The following is a 24,161-nucleotide window of genomic DNA, read 5'->3' as shown; positions in this document are numbered from 1 at the left end:
ATCGGGTGCACTGTGTTGTTGTGAGAGAAAAATGTCACTTTAGACAATACGGTTACATTCATACATTTATTTGTTTATCAAATACACAAGCTGGATATATTGATTGAAGGCAGGAAAGACAGGCGTACATTTAGCAAGACCAACACTTCAATTCAAAGTTTAAAGAGAGAAGATTAGATAAGCCGCTGTAGCTGATGAAGCAAATGTTTATTTCCGTTGTAGCGACTGTCAGGGGTGTTGATTAAACTTAATTCACAACAATTCAGCCAGAAACTATTGTAAATCCCAATTACAACTGCATAAGCTCAAGATAGTCACATTATCTCGAATGATTGAATGAACCTATTGGCAGTATGTGTCACCTTTGATAGAGGTCTGACAACAACTCACAGAGATACAAAGAGGTCAGATAGTCATTGCTGGTACATTGGTTTTAAACAATACAAAATACTGTACTGCAACACGAGGAAAGTAACAACATACACACCGAAATGCACTTACCAGTATTATATTAAAAGAAAAAAACAATCGTGCTTAATCAACACCTGTGACAATCAACAAAAACCACACATTATGACCAAACTGGTATTCACTGCAGAACTACTGCAATGTGTTTTAAGGTAATCCTGTTAATTTACTCCTGTTTGTTCTCCTGAGGAAAGGTGCCGTACTACGGACTAGCTTACAGTCCCTACACATGGCTTTGGTTTACAGACAAAAAAGTTTGGCAGAGGCATTAATCTTACATTCATATCTATTGCAATAAAGCCAAGGTGGCAGCAAAGGCACAGAGTTGAAACAAAATACAGAAACTCCTTCAAAGTGAGAGCAAAGATTCAAGAAGCTGAACTGGAAATCACGAACGAAGCAGTAAAAATCTATTAAAGCTGTCTTGAAATGGATTAAATCAAACAAAATTACACATTACAACTGATTCCAGAAATCTACATGTTACTGTATCAGTGTGCAGAACAAACATACACAATAGACACATTTGGTGTTGCTTTGGATGAAAGTGCATTTTTGATCTGCACCCGGCTGACATAAGGGGATCAAAGGCTGGTTTGTTAATGTGACTTTAAGCATCCATAAGGAAAAAGTCCCATAAAGAAAACAAGTTTAACCGCAGCGAGTACCTCCTCAGTCATCAGTTAATATACTGTACACACCCATATATAGTAAAGCAAGAGAATATGTAATAAAATACAAGACACACCTCAGTTCTATTTACAAGGAGGCTTGATTGTTCCAAAATCAGTACGTGACTAGAAAAAAGCAAAAAGGCAAAAGCAAATATCATATGTTCAGCTCATCAAGTAAATAATCTAAGCTTCATTTATAATTAGCACACTACAAAATAACATTTGCTGATAGTGAAACAAATGCTTCCCTTTTAAATGCTACTGCAGCTAGAGTATAAAAAAAAGACACTTAAATACATATTTTATACACACACTAGTTAATTTCTGTGCATAAAGCAGTACAAAGTGTTTGATAACATTGACACACACTGTGTGCCACAATTTTAAAAGTCAGTCGTATTTTTCCATGTGAAATTTCCATCAAAAAATATATTTCCTACACAGAAAAATTCCAGAAATGTGACAAATGTGTACTGTACTGATTAAATCTGGGTGTTGGAGAATTAAGGTATTAATATTTCCTAATGTGGAAAAAATATATCCTCAGACATAGGAGTTGGTTGCAGAGAGACAGTACAAAAAAAGGAAACAGAGGAGGTAGATATGGTGTCTCTACAACCAGGCTATCTGTGCGTATACGTGTGTCTGTGAACTAGCTTCTGAAAATGCCCCAAAAGCTTCTTTATACGTACCAGATGTCTGGTATTCCATTTTCTAGAAGTTTTAAATGTTCTTTGATAGCTTGTATGCTTTTAATAGTGTTTAATAGATGTATATGTATACCTTTGGCTAAGGCGACGACAGTAGAAACAGCACGATATACCATGGGTTTGCGTCATTCAACACACTTTTGAAACAATACTGAAGTAGAAAGTGTAACTTTCCTAATATCGTTAAGGTGTTCTTTGGTGTTAGCAAGGATTGTGATGATTATCTTTGAAAACTATATAACAGTATTTCAAGTACCATGATATCTGCAGTCTGACACACAGGCCATACCAGGATGTGTGCATGCGTCTGTGCGTGTGCTTGTGATTGAAATCTATGGCTTTAAATTACACTAATTTGGCTCTTTGACCTAAATCAAAATAAATAAACAGCAACAAATGATGATGACACTTGCTTCTCCCAAATTCACAAGGAACTTAAAGTCTAACTGGATCGTAACAAAACATGGAGGGCTTCTATTTGTGATATGGTTTGTGGTGGGCAAAATGTGCACCAGCAAGGACAAACAAACAACAACACTGGAAATATCAAAACATGAATGAGTAGATTGCTGGTGCTCATTTTGAAGCCCCAATTCCCCCAATTCTCAGCCCTATGGTGTCAGTCTAAGCCTCCACAGTAGCGAGGCCGTTGCTGTGCGGTTTGTAGCCGTTGGCCTCGGTGTGGTTGAGGGCCTGCAACTCCTGTCCGGCTGCCCGCTTGTCTCTGGCCTCCTTTTCCCTCAGTAGGTGTCTGCGGTGGTAGAACAGGTAAGCAGGCAACAGGAAGCCGGCCAGTGAGAGGATCAGCAGGCCGAGGTTGATCTGAAGCAAAAGTGGATGATATTAATGATTTAAATGTAAATTTGGCTTTATATTTGTGTCTCAGTTTTAACCATGTGATTGGAGTACAGACAAAAGATTTTGAGCAAACAAATATCTTTTCCTATGCTCAAAATGTCTCATTGCACCCACACAAACACAAATATAAAACCATACATCGTCTGCGAGTCTATGGAGTTAAGTGTGAGAGATAAGTGTGCATCCGTACCCAGTAGGGGTCTCCTTTCAGTGGTCCAACCATGGCGATGAAAAGCGGCTGCTGCAGCAGAGCGATCACAGCGCTGATCATGGACTGGAGGCCTGTCAGGGTGCCAAAGTGGTTGGATGGGTAGCTGTGGGAGAGACACTAATGGTTACCAAGAGTTTGAAACACTAAATGAAATGACACCGAGCCCCAGATGAATATGGAGTTGTTTCTGTGGTATTAACTATGATAGAGCACAGAAGAAGCAATCTAGTGGACAGTGGACATGATTCAGCTCTTATTACTAGACTATAGTTTCAGTTTATTCAATATTGACTCAAACAGTTCATGGATTTTGTTAAAAGAATATGTTGAATGGTTGCACACATGGTTCCAATGTGTGCACACATAATACAGCATCCCCTACTTTTGTCATCACATCTGGTTGCTTTTATCACACTGTAAAGTGCAGCTTTATGTTTGGTGTTTATATGGTGCTGGAAACAACTCTAAATGAGTCCGGAAAGAGTCTACTGTTTCATAGCCAGATCTCAATTGTTATGCTTTTATAAAGTTAAATGTTTATTATCTTATTAATGAAGTGGAAAATAGAGACACATTGTCCGTATTTCTACTTTGTTAAAAATATATTCAATTATAACACCACTTTAACGATTGCTTTGTGAGACATTACACCCCTGACGTTATGCTTTCCCATTTCCTCATAGATGTGTGTGTGTTTAAGAGAGCTTCAGGTGATGATTTAGCGCTACAGCACTCACACAGCAGCATAAAGGCCTCCACAGCAGGAGTGGATGAAGCCTCGGACCATAGTGTGGAGAATGAAGGTCAAGATCTGAACGAGAAAAAGAGAGAAGAGAAGACAATCAATGGATCTGAGCACTGCAACTATTTATTCTTTACTAGTGTTCTGGCTGCCATGTGTGTGTTTGTCTATGCGTGTGTGTGTGTGTGTGTGGTACCTGTAGAGGCAGGTTGTCTATGAGGCAGCACAATCCGAAAACGAGCAGCAGCATGTTGGTGAGAATAAAGGCTCTCATGGCGTTGGTCACTTTCTGGATCTTACTGTCTCTCTTGGGTCCACTGGTCTGTCTGATGGGCCCACAGGAGTTTTATTACTGAACCGCTCTCATTATAATAACACCATCTGACATTCACATGTATGTCTGGATGCATCAAATAAAAAGTACCAAGTCACGACTCATGGCATGTACCTCTGCTCTGTGCCTGGGGTGGAGGTCTTCTCCTCTTTACACTCCTTCATCTTCCAGTCCATGATGTATCCAATCAGAGGACATGTGGCCAGGCACAGCAGCTGCAGAGTGCCAAAGATGGACGAGTAGAAACTCACTGAAGGAAAAAGATATTAAATCAAGTTAAGAAGATAAAAAAAGAAAGATGTGCCAGACATGTTAAAAGTATACGAATTTATAGCCATTTAATTAAGATACACACCTTTCTCTTCGGCCTCAATCACCAACTGCTCAGATGCTGAAATAGAAAAAGACCAACTCTGTCAATAACCCTTAGATGTGTTTGATACAATACAATAAAAACCCAGTAATAGTTTGCGGAGAATGTGATCAAGGGGTTAGACACTCACGATGCTCTTCACCGTGGGTGACCATAAACTCCAGCATCTTGTTCATCGCCCCCATGAAGAAGATGATCCTCAACTGGGACATCCCCATTGTCACCAGACTCCACAGGAAGATGGGAGAGAACACGGACCGACGGAAGGGAGCAGCATCTGAGAGAGGAGGAGAGGGTCGGCGTTATCCAACATAAAAGTTACAGTGACATACGTGAATTTATTTAATTTATTTACAAGTTGAAGGCAGGTGATTAGGATTTCTTTCTTATCATGTTTAACTGTACAAATTGTCTCACATCCAGTCTTTCACCTATTTGTCATCTTGTGACCCCCTGAGATATATCTTGTGAAGTCAGATCAAACAAATTTTTGTCTTCTTTTAAATGACTAATTTTACATCTTTAGACCTATAAGAACTATTAAAAAGCTTGATTTAAAGGGACACAAGCCAAAAAGAATGGGAGGCACAAAAATATGGTACTATCCGAGGTGGTGGAACATTTTCATTAGTCAAAGATAGGACAGTATGCAGAAGATTACAGACCTGATCTTTGACATTTTTTTTTAATAATATAATATAATGTGATATACAGATCTGGATGCAGATCCATAAACTTGTTTACTTGTAAATGACAGTTTGTTGACTTACTGGGTGCAGCGTCAGTACCATTAGGAAGTTTCTCTGTGGAGTGTTGGATGTCTCCATTTTTTTGGCTCAGTCTTTCTCCGACAACCTTCAGGTCCGACGATGGCAGCTCTTGCTGTGTGAGGATCTTACTGTTATAAATAAACACATGCACAGGCATTGAGGTTGGAGTGAAGGAGCGATGTTCTAAAAAACATTTTTGTGCCTGTGTGTCTCTGGAAAGAGATGAGGCGAGAGACTGGTGGCACACTAACCTGTAGTCAACCTCGTCAGGTGTTGGGAAGCCTTCTGTGGGCCAGTTGAGGAAACAGTTGAGACAGACAAACCCGGCAAGACCCGCCCACATCCACATGATCACCCGGAAAGACACGCCTGCATCGTAGATCAGCTAGGAAGAAGAAAGACGGGAGGAGGAAGGTTGTTATAATTGTAATTGTAACTGAAAGACACTAAAACAAACCATATAGCTGAGGGGAATGTCAATTGTCCAATTATGTGTGTGGTTTATTTGAGAGAACCGTAAAGAATGTGTCAGTATTATTGTCTATTTCTGCTACTATAGCCTTGGTAATTTACCTTGACTCCAGGGAAGGTGACAGCAGAGGAGGCGTAGGAGCCAATCATCAGAGACATGATGGTGGAGCTCAGAGCACCAAACATGTTGGGGAGCTGCAGGGACAGAGAAGGGGAGAATCAAATTAACCACACAATCCAAATTATATAAATAGACACAAAAGATGTCGGTTATTAGACTAAATAAACATTTTTATCTGGGCCCAATGTGAAATAAGCTTGTACGTAACCTACACTGTATATATAAATGTAGTTTAGCCATGGTGCAGTATGCCATTTGACCAGCAGAGGGCAGACAGCTGCTTTGAGTAAGCAGATGAACGAGACTGGGAAAGTTCCTCTTAATCAAGAAGAACTGTTCGTGCTGATGGCGTTTGCACCCAGTCACACTTTTCTCTTCCTGCAGAGCAGACTCATTAAAAAAATATTAGTTTCCATGTCATGAGGAAACAAGAAACAAAGTCATGACCCAGTTTGGGTCCAGACCTCATACTACAAACACTGACTAAGCTATACTTAGACACACATCCACAGCCTTTATTCTTGCTATTTCAACAAATTCCTTGAGGTAGGATTAAAAACGCGGAAGCCAATCTATAGCCAGCTCTCGATGAACTTCTGCGTGGGGGCATGCGTTACACACAGCAAAGGGGACAAGGTGGCGGGCACCAGGCACTAACACATCATATATTAGGTCGACCTATTTACAGTAGTAAGAAGCTTAACGAACATTACAATGACCTGTTGTGCTGCCAGCACACCCAGTGTCCTTTGATTAGAGATTTAAATGGGTCAATCGTGATTATAATATCACATGTGTGGGATTTTAGGTGTGCAGCATGACAAGCTCACTATTCTCTCTCAACACTGACCACAGTTTTCCAAACTTCTGCTGGCGTCACCCAATCTCCCCGCTGGGTCAGAGTTCACCGTGCAGTGTCAGTGTCCCTTTTTTTAATTTCACAGGTGTGTGCATTTTCCACACCCTTGCACTGATCTGAGGCTGAGACTGGACCAAATGATGTCAAGTCACAGTTGAGAAATTGGGAACACGACAAGCCAAAAAATAATACGACTTACATTAAAACATCTTTTCAGATACAGAGCAACATTATCATTTATTTGGGGTTGTAATTCTGTCTGTCTGATAAATAAAAGTCCAATAATCACTCAATGTTCTGTTTTGGTCCCCCCCTACTTGAGGGAAATATCTGACTGTTTAGCAGCTAAATGCTCCTCTGTGTTCACCAGCTAGTAGTTAACTTTGTCATTTGGTGTTGGGCCTCCTGCAGCTGTAAACGATGCTGATGAGAGCGGTGAGAGCGAATAGTAAAACTGCGGGCCACAAAACCGAAACAATTAGTTAGAAGATGCTATAGAGTTCTGTAGAACTGAGGGGAACTTCAGGGTCTGGTGATAATTACCTGTGGGCTTGTAACTACGAGCGATTGTTAACATCAAATCTTTGAATCTAGCAGCTATAAGTATAGCTGATATCATATATGTTTCTGATTGCCCTGTACCCTAGTGTGCTTCAAAGTGATGCAGTAACAAACAGTCCAGTCTCATTTGACTCCCTTGGTGGGTCAGAGAGCATGAAATAAGTAAAAAAAAAAGGGTTTCTAAGAACTTCATTACCACAAATGGACATTCTTAAAGAGCTGCTTTTGTCTCCTAAGTCCAGCAAGACATAAAAGTGGAAGGAAGCCTTTTTGTGATGGTAGATGTTAGTGTGTGTGTGGGGGTTGGCTGCTGTCTGGAGATTAGGCTGTGGTGGAGGTTTGCGGCTGATAGATTGTGTGTGTGTGTGTGAGTGTGTGTGTGTGTGTGTGTGTGTGTGAGTGTGTGTGTGTGTGGGTGTGTTGCAGTAGGAGACATGAGGGCACTGCAAGAGCTGACACAACAAGGAGGTTGGCAGGTAAACAGGAAAAAAAGCTTTCCTGAGGATGTTCGAGGGAGAGAGCCCGACTGTCTGAGCAGGATGAGAAAAAACATTGCAGAGACCCGTCTTCATTCAGCACTTCTGAGAATCTAAATACTTCACGGCCGGTCTGTGGCGACGAGATCTACAACGCTGAAACTCTGTGACTGCAGAGGTTTGTGGTATGTAGGCGAGAGGGCCCTCTGAGCACACAAGAGGAGTTTGCATCTCTTACTAATGTTAAAGCAAAGATATTCCAGCCATGTGAGATGTCAGCTAGTTAATGTTTGCTTTCAGATGTGTGGTAGCAGCAACCCGTGTGTGTCTGAGCGATTTGCAGCGGAAGGCAAAGAAAAAGCGTGACATGTGTATGTGTGTGCATGTGCCAGCAGCAGGCGTGATTCCCACCAGTGTGTCCTGACAGTTCTCATAAAATACATATTTCACACAGGGCCTTGCAGCACATGTCCCGCATGCTAACACTACCAGGGGGACGTGGACAGAAACACGTGACTTTATGGAAGCACAAAAGGGTCAACTGGTGTCAGAAAGTCACACACAAATGGAGCTTTGGCTTGTCACGACAAATCAGTTCAGGATCTACTTCTGCTGTGCTCACTCACTTGGGTGTTGTAAGACTTTGGCACTGGGTTTAATTAATCACTGAGAGAACGGGCCGAATAGTAGCTAATGAGCACTGAAACTTGATGCAGCTCTGAACATGTGGAAGAGAAGTAGAATATAGGACGTGAGAAAGTGGAATAAAAGGGAACAGGAGGGGAAGAAAGTGGGAAAGAGGTGTATATAAATAAGCAAGAATTGAAATGAGGAAAAAGGGAGGTAGTGGGAGTAACATTTTTTTAGTTTGACTGATCTCCCCAAGCCACAGCTGCAGTCCCTCTCTCTGTGGAGAACCCAGCAGGAAACACACAAAAAAAAAAACCACAGCTGATTAACACCGGCTTCTTCTCTCCACCTCAATTCTCTGCCGCCTTTTAACACTGTTCAAAGACTGGTCAATCCCTCACAGCTTTGGCACAGTGCTTTTGTCCAGCTGCAATAGACTTATATAACAAGTAGTCTAACGTAAAGACGGTGGGAGCCTTCAACCACGACGCATGACTCTCGCTTTTGAGGTTTCTTACCCAAAGCATCCACAGTTTCCTGTAGCGGCTTCTATTTGTTGGGTACATTTAAAAGAAGAAAAGCTTCTCTTTGCTAGCTGAGACCAAAGTTAGCACGTGGAGGAGGGACAGCTCTTTAGCCGAAGCACTTTTCTGACAGGCCCCCGCGCTCAGCCAGTACCGTTGAAGGGCAGTCCCTTTATGTTACAGTAAATGCAAGCAGTTCTCATTCCTTTGATGCCAATGTCACACGCAGGTGTAAAGAAATACCGTACATACTTAAGATACATAATTAATGGTAGTTCTGGGAACCAGGACATCCTCAAGGTTGCTTCAGGCAAAGATGTGGCACCTCTTCAACAATGAACTCTTCCATGAACTTCAAAACCACAAGGGTGTGTTCGCACAGGTTAAGGAGTGCTCTGATCACAGCTGGTAAATTAAATTTAAATGAGTGGTGAATCTTTTAAAAAATGAAGAGAAAACAGATTTTTTCTTTCCCTTTTAAATCTTAATTTTTATAGTTTCTATTTTATTTGATTTATTTACTTAATTATGTTATGTTTTATGTACTTATGTAGATATCTTGTTATCAGCCAGACTGATGAATAAATTATATTCACATTATTGTTTAACTTAAACTACTTTAAAAAAAGTTTTAACTACTTATTTGGTTCCACAGAACTGGTGTGTGTCTCTTCCATTTCAAATTACACTGCTCCTTGAATTAAAACCCATAATCCTTTGGCCTCGAGCTGTAATTTACTGGCACATTCAGATGTTTTATTTTTATTTCTCTGCCCATTTTATGCTTTTGTTTGCAATATGCTTGATGTATTATTACCATCCACATGGAAAATGTGCACAAAACAACACAAGTGCAAATAGAGTCTGTAGAGTGAAGAGGAGTTACTACCTTGATCAAGGTCATACAGTTTAGATTATTTCATATATTATAATAAGTGTTCTTTCCTTATACAATAACTCAAAATAACAGAGATGTTTCTTGTTTTATAATCCATTTTGAGCTATTACTCTGAAGCACATGGTTCATTGTGTGCGTGCGTGTGTGTGTGTGTGTGTGTGTGTGTGTGTGTCTCAGTCCTTGTGCTCTGCCGTCATTCGCTCTTCAGAACAACAACAACAACAACAACAGTGTGGAGGTCAGTCAATGCTGGTACACACAACCCAATTAGAGATGGAAAAATGGAGGCACGGAGGTCAACCAGGGACAAAGAAGAGGGAGGGAACTAAACTCAAGTGTATGTGTGTAATTTTAATCTTGTGTTTGTGTGCGATTAAATAGAATAGAAAGAGAACAGTGCCTTCCTCTGTGGGAGTTATGTGAGTGTGTGTTAGTTCAGGTCAAACAGGCCAAGGAGTCTCCATGTTGTTGGGATGCTGCTACAGTGAGTCACGAAGGACACAAACAGCATTTAACAGATATAGCTGTCCGGCATTTCTGTATATTTGCTGCTAACGATAATTTAATTATCTGAGCGTCACAAAGTGCATCTGCATGGTCAGGACTCTTCACTATGTGTGTGTTTGTCAAAGGAGGAGAGAGAGAAAGGCTGACTCATGTAAAACTGAGGCTCCATGTGTGCATTTGTGTAAATATGTGTCATGTTTGTCCATGCTTTGCACTGTGTGATGGATTCATTCCTTTTCATTTTGACTTTAACTTGGTCTCAGTGTCACAAACATATGATCCAGTGTATAAAACTTATTTCTTCGACTATTAACTTAACCCCTTAACATAACCCTTTTGTTTCCATGTAACCTATATAAGCTTAAGCGTTATTAACAGTGTTATATTCGACTATGTTATATTATGTATCATCGTGTTCCAGCTCTTCATTTAAAGCTATATACTGAATGATATACTCAAACCCCAGTGTGCATGCTTTTATGGCTGCACCACTCCATCAAGTAGAGCAGGGCTGCACTTTATTTTCATTATCACTTAATTTTTTTATTTGTTTTGTTTAATTAATTAATATATTATTTGGACTTGGACAGTTTCCTAGAGCCTAAGGTGGTGTCATCTATTGTCTTGTTTGGTCCAACCAGCAGTCTAAAACTCAAAGATCTTCAATGTTCTGTAATCAAATTTGAAAAACTAAAAATCCATTAAATATTTGGATTTTTTGCCCTAAAAAAATGACCTAAATGATTAATTGATTATCAAAGTGGTTGCCAATTGTCTTCCTCTTGATTGATTAATTACATGTTTACAAGGTAGATTGATTTATCATTCTACAATACATACAATGAGATTAAGTTGAAGATGCTACTAACAAAAACAAACATTATATACAGTAGTTGAATAAATAATAAGTCACAGAAATACATGGTGGAGTGAGGATGAATTAAGGAGCCTAACAGCCTGAGGGAAGAAGCTGCTCCTAAGTCTGGTGATATGGCAGCAGATACTTCTGTGTGCAGCCAGGTGAACAGGCTGCGTCTGCAGTGGGTACTATGTTTAGGTATCATTTGGTTCATTGACTAATTGTTGCAGCTCTAAAATGGAAATATTCCAGATTTCTTGTGTTTAATTTTATTCACATTTTCCCATAATTCAGCCTGACATATTTGGTATCTTTGGCAGATTTGGGATCTCTGCTAAAATCTTAAACGTGTTTCTGTGCGTTTAAACAATGTGTGGTTGAACAGCATGAGTTTGTATGACTGACAACCAAAAATCTGCTGTTTAAATCACTGCCTGTCCTTTAAAAAATGAACACAATCTGTGGCCAATAACACCAGCAATCACCTTGAATAAATGGACATCACAATCACATCCACCACACTCATGTGGATCATAACTCAATTCAGAACAACCTTTTTTTTTTTTCCTTTTGTAAAACAGCTGTGTCAGCTGTTTATTCACATTATCAGCAGTTTTCAGTATACGGGTACAGTTGACTATAAAGGTGCAAAATATCTATTGAATTTGAGCCAATCTGACATCTGTCTTAGCTTTTCTTTTCCACAGAGCCAGGCTATAGTCAGCATACAGGGAAAAGGTCAGAGGAGAGGGTCATCTGCCCACACTCGACTTGGACTTTCATTATCTAAACATCTGTTTCATGTTCGTCTCCCTGTGTGTACATAACCATGCACACACGTTTGTACATCCACGTGTGTGCACAGTCATGTAGAGTTGAAAAAGGTTCTGTATTGATTTTCTGCTGACTGCTGGGCGGAACAGAGGAACGGGGGAGAGCGGGAAGATGGGAAGATGGGAAGACAAGAACAAAGGAAGAAGGAAGGAAGTGAGAGGGAACAGAAGAGACAGGAGAAAGTATGTGGCCTTGAGTGTTTTGAATAGAGGTGAGTGGGCCGAGCTTCGGGGAGGGTGTGTGGTCAACTGGAGGCTGTTATTGGCGGAAACACAAATGGGAGAGTTCCCATCTGGGAGAAGTCATGTGCAGCTCAGACGGAAACACTGTGAGCACACACACACACACACACACACACACACACACACTACTCACACGCAGCACCAACACACAGCGCAGACCTAAATACTTGCCAGGACACAGGAGGCAGCGGCAACAATAAAACACACTTGATAATGTTGGTACCAGCTGACACATCACACACAAACACACATGCCTGACGTGAGTGTAAACAAACACAGCTCCCAGTCACAACACGAACTGTTTCCTCAGCTGAGACAAATAGGGGCCCTGACCACGCTGAGACTCTCAGCTACCAACACTTTTCTACTAAGTTGTTCCAGGAACACAACCCTACATTAGTACGTTCTCAGAATGAGTTATGTGACCACAGTAGAGACATTCTTCTCCTCTGTTTCAGTGCTATAATATGGGACCGGCCGCAGGGCGCTTTCAGAAAGAAAAACTAATTTTGGTGCAAAATAGTCTTAAAAATGATCCTGATGACATTTAACATGATGCCGATGTAAGAGAGTGAGAGAGAGAGAATTTAGAGAGTGTGCAGGCTAATTTCTCACATTCTTTGTTTACCAATTGGAGCTACTAGTACCTTGAATGACCCTGTTAACATTGAAGACAAAATTTTGTCCTGGGTGTCCTGATCAGACTTTGACAGCTTTAAATATACTGTAACTATGAGACACCCTGTCAATACTTTTTGACGGCGGTCAGGGACTCACATACAATACATAGTGTGACAGCAAAGGCAGCCTCGGAGGCATTAGATGACCATCTGATCCAATTTGTGGTTTGCAGATAAACTCTTACAGAGCTGTCTTTTTCTTTTTTTCCCTTGTTCTCATTTCTTTCTTTCTCGACTCGGTCGGAACAGTTCTTATGTACAGCAGAGGACAGGACCTCACCCAACAAAAGATCTATCATTATTGACTACACTGGATCTGTTATGAGCAAGAACCAACCCCGTAATAACTAAAGAGAGACAAGAGGATCAACTGTTTGACCACACATCAGTGAACATCTGTAATACACTAATTATACATCTACAGTTTGTGCTACTGATTATCTAATAATCACCTATAACCTAGGTGATAGCTCATCTCGTCTGTAAATATCAGTATTTATAGATATTCTCCATTAATCAGTCAGAATCTGTCTTTTTCCTGCTTCCTGATAATTGTGTGTCTCACCGTGAGAGAGGTGAAGGTCAGGCAGATGCCTCCGAATCCGTTCAGGGAGAGAGCCAAGAAAATAAGCGCTGACAGAACTGCAAAGAAAAAGAGAAACACAGAAGAAGAGTTAAAGGACCATCGAGTGGTGTAGTTGCAGATTACCACCTCCTCGTCTCACCCTCTTGGACCAAGAGTGTAGAAGAAACTAAGCTGGCCGCAAAAAACTATCTCTAGCCGGTGTTTGGTTTGGTATTTCTGGGCTACTGTAGAAACATGGCAGCTCAACAAAGCGGCCTCTGTGGAAGACGACCCACTTCCAAAAACGTCTCATTCTAAGGTAACGAAAACACAGCAGTTCTTATTTTCATGTAATTAAACACGAATGAAAACACACCTAATAATATTATATTCCATTTCTGCCAATAGATCCTGCTAAATGTTACACACAGGACCTTTAAAGCCAAGAACTACTCTCTCAGATCAAGACTGGAGGAAGTCTTCCACCGCATCCACCAAAAGCCTTAAAAGGTTTTATATACTTTTTTTTAGTGACTACACAACAGTGTAAAAATAAACTATTATAGATGCAGTTACCCCACTTTCTGAAATTCCTGAATGGTGTAATTATGAATTAATCCACTCTTTACTTGTTTGTAATTTTTTTTTCTTGTTTTTTGTTATGTTTCTATGGCAACATTTGTAAGTTCAAAACAAAAAACAATAGACAGATATGGGGATCAAACAGGCACTTTGCCTGAAGCATATTGAGGCCCTTATAAAGTGGAAGCAGCAGCTGGTAAAACAGCTCAATAAAACCGGCTACATGAAATGAAATATGGCATTTTTAGGTAGCGCACATCCATTTCCTGGTGTGCATTCAATACCAGTTGAGCCACTGTGATTTAAAAATGTGGCGTGCACAGGAGCTGACTATCGGTTATTGTTCATAACCGGATCCCAATTTTGACCGCATTCTTCTTTCCCATTTTCATTCCCATCTGAAACTACATGGTTTCCATTGCAGCCAGAGGCAATCGGTGAGATTTGAATCATTATGTGCACAGAAGGAAGGAATGTGAAGAATGTGGAGCGTTCGGAGTCTGGCTAGTTTTACACCTTTGCACACCTGTCCCACTGCACCTGCTGTAACTGTTCAACCAATAGTTGTCCAGTGATGAAAGGAGCTTTTAGCTGCTTTTAAGCAATTCTACTATTGATACTGTCTATAGAAAGAAATATTGTAGTTTTTCCCGAACCAAGTACCTAGTACGCATTGATAAAACTAACCCTTATGGAACCCTTATGGAACTATAGAGACACAAATGGCACCGCTTACTTAGGTTTTACTTAATTCTAGTCAATTTAATAATCAAAACTCTTTGTATTTTAGCTGTCTGCCATGTGTTATATAATACAGGTCCTCTGCAGTCTGCGTTAACGTGCAAAATGTCGCTCTACTCGCCATTTAAGTACATCACAGCCTCGGGAGGTGTGCTTCCAGCTGTGACTCAAAACGATAAGTGAGTAAAGCTTCTCACACAGTGGGAACTACACGAGATTAACAGGTTGGCCAGATACTACAGTATTTGAGCTATACAGATTTCACACAGATTGTCACATTTTGCAGTTGATTAAGTTGGTTGATTGGTTATCAATTAATGTCTGTTTGTGATTGTACTCACCGTGAGGGTTGTAGGCAGACACGGCCATCATAACACAGGACAGACCGAAACATGAACTGTAACAAAAGAGCAGGGATATATTAAATTCTGGCATACTATATCATATCCTAGAATGCTGAAAGTCACATGTAGTATATACTGCATACATAATTTGTGTTTGCACAAAAAAGTCAAAAAGTATAGAAACTCTCAGAGGCCCATGGTTAACTAACTGCTGATGACTCACCAGTCTCTGTGTTTGTATGTCTGAGTCATACAACTGCCACGTTATTGAGTGAAAGTGTGATGCAAATGAGTTCAGTTGTTAGGTTGGTGAACAATCTTTTCATACATAAATAACAGCAGTCAGGTCAGGACTGGTGATCTGCCAAAGACTCAAACTGTCAGTAGTGTAACAGCCTGTATGTTTAAACATATGCAGCTGCAGATAAACTTCTTATTCTCCATTTTTATCAACTTAAATCTTACTATCACTGCATCTGTGTCTAAAACTGTGAAAGAGAAAGAGACAAAGTGCTTGTGTGTTTGTGTTTTTTGCATTTAACTGAGTAACTGATACAGTGCTGTATAGTTACATGAGAAGGTTCAATTGTTATCACGTGTCTACACTCAAGAATGTCACTACTACTACTACACACACACACACACACACACACACACACACACTAGTGTCACACCTACATTAACTGATTCACACGTTGAAAACTAAATCTCCCTCCTCCCACTTTGGGAATGTGATCTGTCTGCTTCTCTTATCTTCACAATCACCTCAGTAGTAGTAAAATAAGTGACTACTGTTCACTCCAGATGCCAACTTACATAAATAAAGGAATAAAGGAAATGTGAAGTAATCAAACTCAACAATCTATATCTGGTTTTTAAGTATTTTAGAATTATACTGACGATAAAAAAACGCCTCAATACATCAATCCTGCAGACGTGCACGTTCCCTGTCACTATTTTTAGAACCATTACCTGCCCACCAGGCGAATTGGTCGGGGCCCAAATTTGTCCATCAGGATACCGAGCGGCAGGGTGGTAGCGCTGAGCAAGAAGGAGCCGATGGTAAAGCCCAGATTCAGCATCTCCTCCTGGTCCACGCAGCTGAGCCACTCCACCTCGCCACCGGTGGAGTTGCCCAAATTGATGGCCACAGACTCATTCTCTGCGGGAACGAGTGTGGAGGGTTGATTAGAGAGACGAGTGGGAAGAATATGTATAGAGAAAGCTGAATAATTGGTTTAGAAATGATTCAGAAAAGTGTTATGAAGCCTTCCCTTTGCACATTGGATGAAGTTCACAAGAAGATTCACTAAAATTATTTTAAAGAAGAAAATATTTCATATTTTAAAAGTTATTTAGGGTCCCCATAAACAAATACATATTCCTTGTGTTGCCAAAAAGTAATTCAAAGAACAAAACTCCAATAAGAGAAATAATAGACTAATTTGGGATTTTTGGATCTTTAGTGCTGCATAAAATGACCATAAACACCAATCACAGGTATAGAGAATAAGAAAATCCTCTCTGTGAGTATCAAGGTGATAAAACAATGTTTTTTTTGGAGCTGTTAAAGAGAAACAAACCGATAAAACTTAACGATTAACACGGCATGCAGAGGTGCAGATTTTACCTGGGCATAGGTGGGAGTAGAAGCCTTCCCTCTTCAGCATGATGAGCAGGGAGCCCCAACCCAGCAGCACAGCCGAACACAGCAGGTTCTCAATCACCGCTGTCACCGCCATCCACCAGCGCCTCCTGTAGGCCTGGAGGAGAGAGGGCGCCATCGCTGCTGCTCTGTGATGAAGAGGGAGGAGGGACAACGGCAGAGATTAAAATGACTGACAGGTTGCATTGAAGAAACTGGACGGCAACGACTGAATATCTTTAGGAAAGTGTGATGCTTATATTTCACATTTTATAGATGTAAAGTTTTCAAACTGGTTAAATTAGGGACTTTTTAAGGCATTTTTAGTACCATCATTAATGCAATTGAAGGCCTATTTTATGTCCAAAAACTGGCAAAAAAAAGAAAAATCAGTATTGGTATTGTATAGTATTGTTACAGGACGATCAATACAATCTTTTCCACTTGTATTACTTCATACATACATTCTAAATACAATTTAGAATGTATGTATTTAAGACATTTTAAGACTTTTTTAAAACACCCTGGTATATTAGCCTGAGCTAGTTTGGAAAGCCTGTTCCTAGATCAGCATTTATACACCTAGAAGACAGATGCAAACTAGGACTACAACTAAAAATTACTTTCATTAATGATCATCTACAAATGTCTTGTTTTGTCCGATCAACGGTCAATAACACAGTCATGATCCATTTTGAGCTCTGTGGGTAAGATGCTCCACATAATGAGCCTCAGGAAAGAGACCGGCGTCTGTCCACAGTAGGATTTACAAAAGGGCACCATCTCCTTTCACTCAGTGGTGTTTTGTTTACTTCACTGAGGAGACCTGATGGAGCCCCTCGAGACAGGACATTTTTCTCTCAGTTTGCCTAATGAGTGCCCATGTGACCAGTCATTGTTTTATAAATCCCAGCTGGGCACCTGACACCTCATTGTCCTCAGAAATCCTCCCACTGTGCTGTCAGCAGAGAAGCTATTTCACCCTTGATTTTGACCAGAGGAAACAATGCCTTTGTTCTGGAAATTAGGATAGCATCCTAAAAGGGTGAAATTTCCATCTGAAAGCAGCACAGAGTTGGACTGAAGGACTCTTTCAACAGCATGTAACCACTGTTTGGTTTAATGGGTCAAAAGTGAGTGGTGATGCAGCTTTAACAAACACAAAAAAAACTGAAACTTAAGACATGACTGACCAGACACAGTCAGGTTATGACAACCTGGAAGGTACATACACACACACACACACACACACCTCATACACACAGAGGACAGGTGACAGGTGACCGGTCACTATAACCTGTGACATGAGTGACCAACACACAGAATCCAGTCATGAACTTCCCGACATACACACACACATCTGGAAAGCAAGCAAGCAACAAAGATCCAAATACAACCAGCTATTCTATTTGGCGGTGAACCAGAAAAGAAGTGGAACAGAGGGAGGAAAAGTCTCAGCCACTTGATTTGAAGAGGGACAGGGGGTGGGGGTGGGGGGGGAATGCAGTCAAGGCCTTAAACAGGAAACACTTTTCAGTAGTTCCTAATGAGGGCATCTCCTCAGCGTGTGTGTGTGTGTGTGTGTGTGTGTGTGTTGAATGGGAAAAGGAGAGAGGATCTAATGGGACTGATTTGTCTCTGCGTATTTGCTCATGAGGCGTGCATGTAATGCGATTATCTGTAGTCCACTGAACTGCCTTTGTGCTGAAAAGAGAGTTTTTAAAAGGGGGGATTTCTGTGTAACTGACACCCCATGCTGAAAACCCCTTCAGTACACACACACACACACAACTCCCCCAACTCTCAATAACGAGATGACAGGGCAAGACAACGCTCATTCATTCACTCCTGTAAATGTATAACCCACAAATTAACCTGTTAATTAACCCTCCTGCTGTGTCCTGAGCTTTCTTTTGTTATGAATATGGTATATTTCATCTGACTGACCAAAGCCTCAATGCATTCCTCCACACAACGCATCTTTGTGATTAGTGATCACTTTTACTGATGGTTTTATTCAAACATTACGCATCTGTGGTGTCTATAAGACTTTTAACCAGCAGATGGAAAACTCCTCCATCCCCACACCACTGGCTGGTTTCAAAACAGTATCCGGACATAGATTTGTGATCATCCCTCAACATGTCCTCTCTGGTCTTAATTATGGTCAAAGTAATATGCAAATTGCACTTCTTCTATTGAAAACAAGTAGTATAAGTGCATTTGCTTGTGATAATGACTAGGAATGAAGTTGGTTCGGTTGTGGTTATCAATTATCAGGGTGAGGCTGTAACACATTACTCAAAATCCTAGAGCCAAGGTGACTTCATTGATTGTCCAACCAATGGTACAAAACTCCAGTAAAAGCAGCAAATGCTCCCATTACAGAGATTGACTTGTTACATTTTTGTCATTTTTGCTTGTAAAATGACTTAAACAATGAATTTAATGTTGGTCAATTAATCAATTGAAAGACTAATCTTCGCAGCTCTAATGGAAATATAGATTGTGACAGTTCAGGCTTTTATCCCTGACATATGAATGAGCACATGCCAACTGTATTATTTCACATTGGCAGGGTATATTTTCCTTATCAGTATAAACTGTATCATATGTATCATAGATGCTTAATAAATAAATGTTTTGCTGAATCATGACACCATCATTACCATGAGTTCTCAGCTCTATAATCATATATAAAGGTCTGTGTTTTCCTAATAACACAGAATATCAGAGAATTGTTGATGTCAAAACATAATTACTCTTTTTTTACAAGTTATGTGATGTGTAAAATAGCAAAGAAGTGATTGCATGGACTTCTGCTTCAGGGAGTATGAGGGAGTATTTCCGCTTGCTCAGTTACAAATGATACAATTAAAATTTAAAGCAATTATTCTGTCAGAGAAAAAAGAATTTGTCTGTGAAATAGCAGAAGACGCATAAATCAGGAAACAATTAACGTTCTGTCATTAAGTTAATGACTCTGAAGCCGAGGGGACCCAAAAACATGAACGTCTGCATTTTAATTATTTATTTAAATAAATGAAGCTGGCTCTGCGTTTTAAGCCCAGGTGTAAATCCACATTTATGTGCTGAATGTGCAGTTTCTCCCTGTGTCACTCAGTCTGACCAACAAAAAGACACCATTTTGTGTCTTTGTTTAACATCAAGTGCAGAACGAGCCTAAGAACCGTCCACGTTGGAGTTATAAAGTATTTTGTTTGTGTATTAAGGCAGCAGAAGGGACGAAGAGAGCAGTCATTCAAACATGAACAGACACAGTCCTTGAAAGGCCTAAGTATAGAGACTACTGTCACATGGATTGGATTTACGCTGCCGTGGCTGCAACACACAATGAACACACATCACATACACACTGTGGGCAGTCAGCACTCAGCAGACGATGATAATGAAGCACGGAGTCATGGCTACGGTGTGTGTGCGCGTCTGTAAGAAAGGTGTCGTATCAGTTGCTCTTCAGTGTATGTTTGAGCTCAGGTTATATTACCACATGTGACTGATTCAAGACACGCTGTCTTCACCTTCTACTTCTGCTTATCACACATTCCTCCTCTCTGCTTTCCGCCAGTTTTTGTGTCTCTTATTATGGCAGCAGTCACTTTGGAAACCGACACGTAGTCATTATGGAGAAAAGGCTCATGATGACAATTACTACTACAAGACCTGGGTGGTAATAAGGAGTGCCTGTGGTGTAGTGACACAGGAAAGTCAACACCCAACAAAGCAAAAACATGAAAAGAAAATGTCTTTTTAGGGTTGACAGGCAGTTGTGAGGCCTTGTCATAATACCGTGAAGTGTGTGTGTGTGTGTGTGTGTGTGTGTGTGTGATGGAGGGGAGAGCAGGTGAAGTCTGCCCTGAGGGGAAAACCATATAAGGATACAGTTTCCTGAAATACCTGAGCAGCAGCAGCTGATGCAATGTTGCCATGACTAACTCCACTATTATGGCCATGGAGAGTTTTGGTATTTATAGAGGAGGGGGTTTGATATAATATATTTTTAAGGATTATTATAATAACAACAAACTTTTTACTGTATTAAAATCTACTTGACATATGTAATTCATCACGTGTCCTGCTTTCTTTCAAGTCTCTCTGCTGCTGCTCCTATCAAGCCCTGCTCTTTTTTCCCCGCGGGGATGTTTCTGACCTTGACCAGCCGTGTTTATCAACCTCTGCTGGACATAAAGGACCGCAGGGCAAACTCTTTATCCTCACAAGTTTCCAAGAAAATAAACCAGGCGCTCTGGGAGCCTCTGTCCCCCCGAGGAGCCCAAAAAAAAAAAAAAAAAACCGCAAACCCCCGAGGCTGCCCGGCCGGCCAGCAGCTGTCTCTCCGCGGGCATGACCTCAGCCCGGGCTCCGGTTACCGGCTCGGCTGGGCGGCCGCTGAGTGGACCCGTCCGCGTTCATGTGCTGTCCGAAATGTCGGAATTGTGAGTTAAACTACACCCCCCCCCCCACACACACACACAAAAAAAATGGCACCGCCTGATCCCGATGATACCCCACCTTCCCGCAGGTGACACTGAAGGAGGCAGACAAAAAAGCATGATATAACTGAAGGACATAATGAAAAAGAGATGTATAGTTTAACAGTTAATTGATTTATCAATTAATAAACAGAAAATGAACCACCAACAATTTGGGTCAATCGTTTAACTCATTTTTAGAAGCAGACATTATGAAATGTTTGTCTGTTTCTGTTGTGTCCTTAAATGTTAGGATTTGCTTCTTTTCTGTGTTTTATAACATTGTACATTTAATATCTTTGGGTTTGGGACTGATGGTCAGAAAAAAGCAAGGGTTTGAAGTTGTCACCTTGGGCTCTGGGAAAATGTGATGGAAGTAGTTCCCAGTTTTTTAAAGAGGTACTTTAATCAATAACAAAAAAATAATAATTGCGCAGCTCTAATTTACAGGACAAATGTTTGTAACGAAACGTAGACCTAAATATAAGCTTACCCTTTTACCCCCACCTCAAGTTTCTGAGTGACTTAACACACTAAAGCACAGTCTTTGGTACAGTCTGCTTTACTATAAAGTCATTTTAATGATTTAAATTGAATCATTAATTGACTAAAATCTCACTTTATGGGGTGCCCATGAAGGCAACAAAGGCTGTGTCTTTACCTTACTAACCAAAACGTGTCTGTGACCACCGTTACTGGCTAAACCAGCAATAACATGTAAATGTAACTTTATAAAAACACATGTGTGTCTAATCACAGCTCGTAGAGTCACAGCACAGTTTACTAAAGCAGTAGTTAACCACTCAGTGAGAGATACACACAGACACTGTACACTACTATAAAAGAAGTCACTTAAGGTCACTTCCGAAACAACCCGCTCATTTTTACGCTTTCACTGTAACGCTCTCTGTGAACACACACACACACACACACACACACACACACACACACACACACACACACACACAATAATGATTATTTCCCACTTCACATTTTGGCGGGTTTAATACAGACTGTGTACAGAAGCCGTTTCCATCCTAAATTCTCAGTTTCATGCCACGTGTGAGTGTAGATCCGCTTCCGCATCATGCCGACACTTTACGCACGTTATTACAGCTAATACTACACTTATTAACTTACTGCACAATCACAGTGAATACTGAAGGGGGAACTCATTTACTTACTTGAGTTGTGTGACTTCTTCTGAGATGAAAAATGGTTGAAATGTTTCCTTTTTGTTGCTCGCTGAGTGGAGAAATTGAGGATTCAAGTTGTCGCAGCTGTTTTGACTCGCAGGCACAGTTCAGCCCTTTTTCCTTTCTCTGCCTCCTTTCTGTCTTCCTGTGAAGGGTTGGTGGTTATCCCCACGCTTCTCTCTCCGGTTTCATTAGACTCCCCCTCTTTTACTCTTACTAATTTGACTACTAATTCCCTCCCCCTCTCCTCTCCCCCCTCCGAGTTTTCTAAAAGTCGCCTCTCTGCTGCCTTTATTCGCCTCTCCAAAGGACGGATGTCTTTTTCACCGGATTACACTCACTCAATGCAAATGTCCATCAAGGAGTCTGCAGCCTGGGGACGCTTACCAAAAAAAAAGAGTGAAATAAAAAATAATAAAAAAAGTTATTCATCAAAACTGAAGCCTAATATTTCATAGCCTATATTATTATCAAACAAATACACCTTTATTACAGCTACAACAAACCCTACTGTGTTATTGTAATGTCAACAGTCAATAACCCTGTAAACACTCACTTACCTACAAATTATATATTTACAGTTTAAAAAACACACTGTGCTCTGACCTGTACTTCCATTCATACATCCTGCATGCTGTATATAGCCTACTGTATAAAGAGATGTATATACTGTACATAAGCACCCATTTCATAAAGTACTTTAAATATTCATTTACATATTAAATATTTATTTCTTTGCAGTATTTGTTTACAATCTACAGAGCACTTGCCAATAAAGCTGCCTCTGCTTCTGAATAGACTGATGTACAACGCCGTAGTTTATTGGCACCAGTGTTTCTACCTGTTTACTTGTTTACAGTGTGTTTTAAAGTAATAAACACACTTTTTGATTACTGCTAATCATGTTTAAAAGATAAACCACATGCTTCTTCCATTGAGACTTATCTTTTTTTTGCACAGTTCATACACAACAATAAACATATTTTATAGGGCAGTCCAGTGTTCTTACATTCACCTTCACTAAAACTAGAAATCAGTCGACAATAGCACCGACACACAACATTAATGTGTCTCTACTGTACGAAAGTAATACAAAGAGCTAGCAACAATGATTTATTTTTCCTCATTGTAATTTTAAACATTTGTCCAAACTCTTTACTATAAAACAAATGAATGTATTTTATTTTGGCCTTCAGCATTCAGATTTTAGTGGAAATACACCAACTCAAAAACTAAAGTTATACGTTGAATGGAGGAACATAGCTAGCTCACAGCTAACGTACAGTTTGCAGTTTGGGTCAAATAAACACAATCTGTAAAAAAAAATTACCTTTATACAGCAGTCAGAAGGTTTAACAACCTACCGCCATCTTGGAAACCAGTGGGTTATTTTTAAGCAATGCCCCTGGGCTCCAAGACATCCAATTTCCATTTCAAACACATTGGCTCAGCTAACTAATATAAACACACAAATAACAAAGGCAGTTGGTAATAAACCATAAAATATCTTAGACTGATAATGCCGTTCTTCAAAGAGAAGCTACAAGCAGAGCACTTCATTTTGAACATCATGCAGATCATCAGCTTATATCAGCTTAACTTTCTTGTATGAACAAAACATTTAGCTTGCATCTTTATTACTTTCTTCGACTGACCGCTGAACTCCAGTAATTCTCTCGTAATTCTGGCGTCCATACAAAAGCATTAGTCCTGCTTATTCACAGTTCTCACGCGACAAAAGGAAAATCTGCAGCCTGCTGGGCTCTACAGGGAAGTTCAGGGAAGTTTCCATT

General features: G+C 40.3%; 1 protein-coding gene across 2 annotated transcripts; it reads right to left on the bottom strand.

The window, feature by feature from the left end:
• Positions 1 to 52: 52 nt before the first annotated feature.
• Positions 53 to 22,568, bottom strand: slc43a1a (solute carrier family 43 member 1a). Of its 2 annotated transcripts, none has more exons than XM_051418871.1 (15): positions 22,357 to 22,568; positions 16,665 to 16,828; positions 16,007 to 16,196; positions 15,032 to 15,087; positions 13,368 to 13,444; positions 5,714 to 5,806; positions 5,392 to 5,525; positions 5,159 to 5,268; positions 4,501 to 4,647; positions 4,353 to 4,388; positions 4,112 to 4,247; positions 3,860 to 3,989; positions 3,659 to 3,732; positions 2,901 to 3,024; positions 53 to 2,674 (listed from the first exon to the last, which is right to left on the bottom strand). In XM_051418871.1, the coding sequence occupies exons 2-15, from the start codon at positions 16,816 to 16,818 to the stop codon at positions 2,477 to 2,479; spliced, it is 1,659 nt and encodes a 552-aa protein (XP_051274831.1). In that variant the 5' UTR covers positions 16,819 to 16,828; positions 22,357 to 22,568; the 3' UTR covers positions 53 to 2,476. The 2 variants fall into 2 exon arrangements, with proteins under 2 accessions (XP_051274831.1, XP_051274830.1); XM_051418870.1 differs by having other exon boundaries at positions 5,141 to 5,268; positions 22,357 to 22,565.
• Positions 22,569 to 24,161: the final 1,593 nt, after the last annotated feature.

This window comes from Dicentrarchus labrax, unplaced genomic scaffold, assembly GCF_905237075.1.
Source record: "Dicentrarchus labrax unplaced genomic scaffold, dlabrax2021, whole genome shotgun sequence".
NCBI classification, from domain to species: domain Eukaryota; kingdom Metazoa; phylum Chordata; class Actinopteri; family Moronidae; genus Dicentrarchus; species Dicentrarchus labrax.
The sequence above is the reverse complement of the archived record's forward strand: the minus strand, read 5'-3'. Positions and strand labels throughout refer to the sequence as shown.